The sequence below is a fragment of the Etheostoma spectabile genome, unplaced genomic scaffold, assembly GCF_008692095.1.
Source record: "Etheostoma spectabile isolate EspeVRDwgs_2016 unplaced genomic scaffold, UIUC_Espe_1.0 scaffold273, whole genome shotgun sequence".
Lineage (NCBI taxonomy): Eukaryota > Metazoa > Chordata > Actinopteri > Perciformes > Percidae > Etheostoma > Etheostoma spectabile.
Window position 1 is genome coordinate 40,232 of NW_022605577.1, and position 8,136 is coordinate 48,367.

Consider the following 8,136-nt stretch of genomic DNA (forward strand, 5'->3'; position numbering starts at 1 on the left):
TATGATGGGATTTTACTCATTCTGTTAAGCACTTCGGATACTTGCTGGTTGCTGTAAAGTGCTAAATAAATACATTTTGATTGATTTTTGATTGATAATATACACTCAGTGAAATAGAGATTTGTTCTTATATAGGCTTCTGTGCAGAGCTAGATAAAGTGTCCATCCTCACCTCGATGCTGAAGTAGCCCCTGTCCACATAGTCCCCTAGGAAGAGGTAGCGCGTGTTGGCAGGTGAACCTCCCACTTCAAACAGCTTCATCAGGTCGAAGAACTGACCGTGGATGTCTCCACACACTGTGGAACAAGCACGAAGCAGTGTTAGGATCATAAAGACCATAGGTTGTAGCTGCCACATGTTCAATTTCCACAATTGAAGTGAAAGTACGTCAGGAGCTTCTTTGCTTCAGTGGCTCCATATGGCCTGATTTGCATCTGCAGAGGTATATCTGTGCTGTCTGCTGCCCTAGAAACACCAGTCATCTGCCTAATGAAAGAAAAACAGAAAATAAGGGATAAAAATACCCTAAAAGGATGTGCCGCAATTATTTTAAGGTCTCTGTTTACCTGTCAGGAAAGGAGCCCACCAGGGGTCGCGTGTTTGGTATCTAGACTGATGTTCTCAAAATGTCTTAACCCTCGTGTTGTCTTAACGTCAAAATTGAAAATCCACACTTTTGTTGAGGCTTTTAATCAACGTTTTGAATTTTTTTACACGTTTTTGTCCCTTTTTTGAACACTTTTGAGGCTTTTTTTCAATGCCACTTTTTTGACGTTTTCACAACTACGTAACACTAACTTATTAACTTTAGTTTAACAGTTATTTTGGGAATTTACGGTCAATAACTCTCATTTAGGGGAAATTATACCTTATGTTTGAGTTAGAAAAGCAGAAATTAGGAATTATTTAGACTACAATTAAAGGAATGGATGTTGATGGATAATCCCAGACTGGAATATGTCAACTTTTACTCAATACTATTTCAAAACCACTTCAATTTGTTTTTCAAATGCTATAAAATTGAATAAAAATTGAAGACACCTCAAAATTAACCCTTGTGTTGTCTTCCCATCAACCATGAAGACAACACAGTTTTTGTCAACACTGTTATAACTTTTTCTGATATTTTTTGAACTTTTTCAATGTTGTGGGTGTTTTTTTCATGTTTTTTTTTCTTAAAAAAATTTATGTCTTATGTTGTTATTTTCAACTTATTTCGAAGGCCCATTTTTGTGATGAAAATGGGTCAAATTTGACCAGGGACAACATGAGGGTTAATGAAAGTAGAGATTTGTACTTGCCAAAGAGCGTTGTGTGGAATCAATCATGTTATTTTGGGGAATTAAAAAGAACATTGATATAGGAAAAATGGGTCAATGTGACCCGAGGACAACATGAGGGTTAAATGCTGATGGTCTATATGCTGACATGCTATTTAGAGCTGAAACACTTAGTTGATCAACTGTTGATTGACTAAAAAATATTATTATTATTTATATCATTCATTTGAGTCACCTTTCAAGCAAAAGAGAAATATGTTCTGGTTCCATCTTCTCAGATCTTTGATTCTTTGTCTAATTTTAAAATTATACTGAATATATTGGGGGTTTTGGACTGTTAATAAGCTATTTGAATATGTCACCTTGTGCTTTGGGAAATTGGGATTGGTATTTTACAACATTTCATTAACATTAGTCATTAAGAACAGTTTAAATTGATAATGAAACATTGTTATCTGGGGACCCAATACCTTACGCATCTTACTGTTGTGCTATAAATCACTTTTGTTGTTTAAAATAACAGCACCTTTCACTTCACTACATTGAGTTAAATTACATTGTTGACGATCAATTAAACTTACCTTTGTGATTAAATATATATCTGATGTAGCACACAGTTCAATGGCGGTTTTTCCAACTATTTTTCAACAGATTTGTTTCCAAGTCCCATCCATTCGCATTGGATCTGAATTCTACCAGGCATCACATGCTTCACTTTATATTTTAAAAGACTTCAGGACTGTGTGATATGCCAGCATACATCTTCCCATCCGCCTCCCTCACCATCTGTCTGGCCTCTCCTCTCACTTTTAGTTGATGTCATATTTCCTCTCAGCAGTCATTTTACAATGGCCATTTTGCATCTGCTTGGCTACTTCTGTCTGTCTCGTCATCTGCTTGCTGTGTTAATGTCTGTTTTCCCATCTACCCCTAAGCATCCACTTCTGCTGAAATTGAGCCGTACCATTCTGCCTCCTCAGACTTGCCTCAGTATTCTCCCAGAAGCCTTCGTGTCACTCCCTAAAAGCCTGTCAGCTCATGTGTCAACCATCCACCTGCCTGTCTGTTCACTAGTCCGTCTATCCAAAAGCATTTCCAGAGAGACTCCCTGACCCTGCACCCTTTTTTTCTGCAATGTTATCTCTGAAATCTACAGGCTGCATCCAATCATAGCTATCTCAGACTAAAAAATCCTCTCAGGTGGGTGTTTCTGGGTCAGAACATGTAGAAGTGGACAAACTTGGAAACACCGGGAACGAGCAGGTTGGAGAACCTCTGCACTAAGCAGCTTATGATCGTCTGTCTCTCCATCTGCCTGTCCTCGTCCCCGGGGAGCTGTACCTGTGATGTTCCCACGCTACGTGGGCGCCACGTCCCACACAGAATTATCTCACCGCTGGCATTTGCATAAACGCGCACACAACCATGCAGAGATACACAGGTACGTAAACCGAGCAGTGTCGATAGGTTGAGCGTGTCTGCCTGCCTGTCTTGTCTGTCTTCTGTGACATTGTCTCAGAAACTTGTTTTCCATTTTGTTCTTCATCGATCTCAATCTCCTCCTCCTCCCCTTGACATTCTCCTCGGTTCATACCATTTCGTATTAGACATGCAGATATTACTGCACTAAGTGCAACCTGCACAATTGGTTTGATTACATTTTATCATACTATTTAAGCAGTTGCACATTTTTGTATTCCCATCTTGTATATATTCCAATATTAGTTCTTGTATTTTATCCTTTTATTGTTTCATGTATATTGTATGTGTATATATTGAATCCTAGTATTTAATTTATATTTATATTCTGTGCTATGTGACTGATTTTGCTGCTGCAATACTATAATTTACCATTTTATTGGGATCAATATCTATCTATCTATCTATCTATCTATCTATCTATCTATCTATCTATCTATCTATCTTATCTATCTATCTATCTATCTACCCATCTATCTATCTATCTATCTATCTATCTATCTATCTATCTATCTATCTATCTATCTATCTATCAGTAAAGTACGACCAAACAACATATTCATATTAACAAGAGTGGCAGATGCAATTGGCAGATTAATGAATCGATGGATGAAATCTGACCTAAACATAATTACTGATCTTTCTGCTTTTCCTCTGTCTTTCTATCTCTCTGTTAGACTGTCTTTGTCTTTGCCTTTGCTGTTAAAGTGTGTGAACTATTCTCTTGTCACTCGTGCACACGTATACATTTACACTTCTACACACACGTTTGTGCAGGTAGACCCAATGGGAGCTTTTGCCAACAGCTTTTAAAGGAATAGTTTGACAGTTCTAGGAAAACGCTTATTTGCTTTCTTACAGCGAGTGTGATGAGAAGATTGATACTCTGGTCTGTATGAAGGTAGAGCCAGCAGCCGGTTAGCTTAGCATAGCATAAAGACTGGAAACAGATGGACCGGTTAGCTCCAAAAGTTACAAAATCTGCCTACACACTGCCGCACAAGTTATTTAATCTGTGCCAAAACGGAAGTTAAAAGACATAATTTGCAGTTTTACGGGGGACTCTTTCTTGGCCAGGACTAGTTACCAGGCAACCAGACAACCAGCAAGTTACCAGTCCTAAATAGTCTAGTACATAACCCCCCATAAAACGGCAAAGTGATGTTTTTACACGTTTTTCTTCGCGTTTTACCCAAAATGTCGAGCTATTCCATTACAGTGACTGATGTCAGCTTTAGCTTTCCTCCTATTTTCTACCAACTGCACTGTAATTGTTTACACTCCATTCCTTCGTTCTCCATCACTATACCATACCCGTGACTGGCGCCTCAATGTCCAACATAGTGCGCTCCTGGCGCAGGATGGCGGCCCCCTCGTTGATGATGCGCAGGGCCACGGCCTCCTCCAGGCGGCCCTCCTTGGTGAGGTGAGCTTTGAGCAGGTCCACCCGCGGCCGGCCCTCAGCGTCGAACACCTCCTTCATGGTGAGCCGGTGGGCCAGGGGGAAGGGGACCGCTGGAGAGAGGGGGGTTGGGAGTGACATCAAAGCATGGGGGGGGAGATGGGAGCGAGAAGGTGTAGAGAGATGGAGGCAGAAGAGAATAAATGATGCAGGAAGGAAAAGGGGGAGAAAATATGGCAGATGGCATTTGAGATTAAGAGGCGGAGAGTGTTTGAATGAGAGAACGGATATGTGAATGAAGGTGAGTTAGATTATGAAAGGAATGAGAGTAGTTGATACGGAAGAAGGAAAAAAATATTCATTATAATTGCACAACATGATTTATTCACAGTTCCTGTATTTTTTAACAAGCTTGGCCACAAACATCACAGGCTCTCAATCCTCACCATTATCCTGATCACACCTCTGCTGTAGGCTTTGACTGAGTGTGCGTGTGTGCGTGTGTGCATGTGTGTGTGTGTGCGTGCGTCCGTGTGTGTGTGTACGTGCGCGCGTGCGTGCGTGTGTTTGTTGAAGCAGGGGCTGCCAGAGTTATCAGGGCTGCCTGCCTCTGTTCTGCAGTAATGTCTTTCTTACATAATGAAGGCCCCCAGGGCGCTGCTGGAGAGGGGGGTTGACTGACGACGGGGGTGATACAGCACGAGCGCACAGCTGCACGTGAAGAGTCACGTACACACATGCAAGGACACATTCTGCAAAACGCAGACAAACGCACACACATGAGCGGTCTTAACAAGCAGGCACAAACTCAGTGGCAAGAAACAAAAGGCAGAGACGCAGGGGCGCATGCGCACATCATGTATATCACAGTGGCGTTAGCACACATGATTGCATACGTGTGTCATGTGAGCCTACAGTGGCACACACACAATAACACACACAAACACACACAAAGGCATTGTTATGCAGGATCCACAGAGCCTGTTGGAGCCCCACCAGTGCTAACACAGATAATGGCCTAGATCACAAACTAAAAACTAGGCCTGGCTCTCTGTCTCTCTGTCTCTCTCTCTCTCTCTCTCTCTCTCCAGACACACACTCTCTGTCACTTTGTCTCTATTTTGCACTCTCTCCTTTTGCCCCCTCTCTATTTATTTTCAAACTGTTCACTCCTTTTGCTCTCTTGCTGCTTCCTTCTGTTTCTGTCCATGTAAGAGACCACATCCCCCCTTAGTGTGCTTTCCCACTGATGTCCATCATTACATTTTAATATGATACTTACATTTTATTTTTTTGCAGTTTGGGAATTAGGATGTCGATTGCATGTGTGAGTGTCAAAGTGACACGTGTGTTGATTGAGAGTTACTCCTTTTAAAAGGTGATTGGCTATTGGTCCACACCTGGGGACGCATGGAGGGACGGGAGCGAGCCTGGTTGTGTTTGTCCGAAGGGATTATTGCAAATAAACGGAGATGCTGTAGCAAGAGCAGAGTGGGGGATTTCTTCCTTTGTTCCAAGGTCATTTGTCAGTAAAAACAGCTCAACGTGAACCTGAAACAGACCTGAAACAACCACAGTCAGCAACATTTGGACGTTGGAAAACTAAAGGTGACCATACTTTTGAAGTGGTAGCTCCGGATCGGTGGAATTACAAAACAGACGCTTGGTCAGGTGCCTTTGTCGTTGTTAAGGAGACCTTTAGCGTCACATAACGTCAATAACGGGGCGTTTAAGGACACACACGGGACACGAATCCTGCTCTCCTGGGTGAAAGTCCTGTGTTTGACCCATCCACCCCCCTCGACCAACCTCCATACTTAGAATTTTGCCCTCACATGCTACTCGCTAAATTTGAATCTAGATGCTGCTCTCCCCGGTATATTCTACGCACACGCCAAAGGGTGCTTTTTCACCCCATCACTCGTGGACAGCCGCTGCCCAAATGTCCATATTCTACGAGTTCGGAGTGAACTCAGTCTCGGTTGGGGCTTTTTAGAAAGCAGCTGAAGACACACTTGCTTTTGTCTCATTTTTATAATTTTGGGTTTTTAGTCATTCAATCTTCATTGGTATTGTATTTGATTTTGCCTGTTTATTGCCTGTTTTGCATCCTACTGTATTTTAACAAATGTCTTCTGTATGAAGCACGTTGTGACTCTGTATTCAAAATTACATTATACACTAATCGGTTCCAGTGAACCTAAATCAACCCTTTGTGAGTAATTATGAGAATGTACTCATCACAGTAGTTATATTGCTGTGGATGAATATCTCATCTGACAAACCATACAGTCATAGTTGCTCTGGTTATGAGCTATTTTCAGACTAAGCCATCTAGCCATTTGGATCTATCCTGGAAGAAAGGGGGTGGGTGGGATTTGTATTACATCACACCAGAACAACACTGGACACCTTAACCAAAAGCCATCTCAGGGTACCCTAAAGTATCAAATGGCACCATAGGGCTCCTTAGGTTAGCGCTACCACAACCTGAGACACTTTTACACACCTTAAGACTGATCACAACACACAAGAGCACCCTGAGACATCCCAGGACACCAGGACCTGCCAGGCTGAAGGGTCTGTTTCCCCCAGATGGAGAACAGCGAATCAGTTTTGCCTTTCAGATGAGAACTGATTGATGGTTTAAAAAGGTTTGTGCACAACATGCTGTCAGAGAACATAAGACAGAAAAAGAATTACTCATGGCTTCTTATTAATTTATAAAAAAGGGAACAACAGGGCTCAGTCAGTGTGTGGCTAATCCTCCTCCTTCATTGTACTGCAATGTAATGCACTTTTACTGCTGGCACGGCACTATCCAGGGCTGGACTGTGCTACAAATTGTAATGATGCTGGTACAAGTCACATAAAAGCTACAGTGTTCTTTTGAAGCTTGCACACATACAGTGCACAAACTTAAAGTGCCTATATTCTGCTCGTTTTAAGGTTCATAATTGTATTTTGAGGTTGTACCAGAACAGGTTTACATGGTTTCATTTTCAAAAAACACCATATTTTTGTTGTACTGCACATTGCTGCAGATCCTGTTTTCCCCCTGTGTGTTTAGGTCTCTGTTTTAGCTCCAGAGTGAGACATCTCACTTCTATATTATCTTTGTTGGGAGCTGCACATGCTCAGTAGCTCGGTAAGATCCCATCAGCTAGATAACTCTTTCTCCAGCTTTGGTCAGTCCAAGGCAGGATTAGCTGGGAGACTTCTTCTAGACCAGGGCCACTTGTGGAATACCTGCACAACAGGGACAGGAAGTAGTTCTTTTGGAGATTATGGTCAACTAGTGGCTGTTGTAGCAGTGTTTTGCCATTGAGAACGAGCTAGCATCCTAGCGCTAGCATGCTAAGGTTAGATGTTGAACAGCTCACCTGGAGACTGAAGACAGAAGACATTCATAAACCGTATCTAACTCAAAACACCATGGATAGTTTTTTTCTGGAAGCACCAGTGACACAAAATAACACCAACATACTGTATCTGAAGTCTCTTTTACATAGACCTTAGTGGTCCCCTAATACTGTATCTGACGTCTCTTTACATAGACCTTAGTGGTCCCTAATACTGTATCTGAAGTCTCTTTTAACAGAACCTTAGTGGTCCCATACTGTATCTGAAGTCTTTTATACAGACCTTAGTGTTCCCTAATACTGTATCTGAAGTTCTTTTATACGACCTTAGGGGTCCCTAATACTGTATCTGAAGTCTCTTTTATATAGACCTTAGTGGTCCCTAATACTGTATCTGAAGTCTCTTTTTTTAGCCCTTAGTGGTCCCTAATACTGTATCTGAAGTCTCTTTTATAAGACCTTAGTGGTCCCTATACTGTATCTGAAGTCTCTTTATATAGACCTATACTGTATCTGAAGTCTCTTTTCCAAAATTCAGCCTTGGTGCAGATTTCCAGCCACTAGTGTTCGTCCTATGACCTCATGAGGAGCAAGATTCCAGATCGGCCCATC

General features: G+C 41.8%; 1 protein-coding gene across 1 annotated transcript in view; it reads right to left on the bottom strand.

Moving 5' to 3' along the window:
• Window positions 1-8,136, bottom strand: part of LOC116685972 (serine/threonine-protein phosphatase 2B catalytic subunit alpha isoform-like) — a 67,969-nt gene that overhangs the window by 40,185 nt on the left and 19,648 nt on the right. Inside the window, 2 exon segments of the mRNA XM_032510903.1 lie at window positions 173-297; window positions 4,075-4,275. Coding sequence (XP_032366794.1) covers window positions 173-297; window positions 4,075-4,275 — 326 coding nt within the window.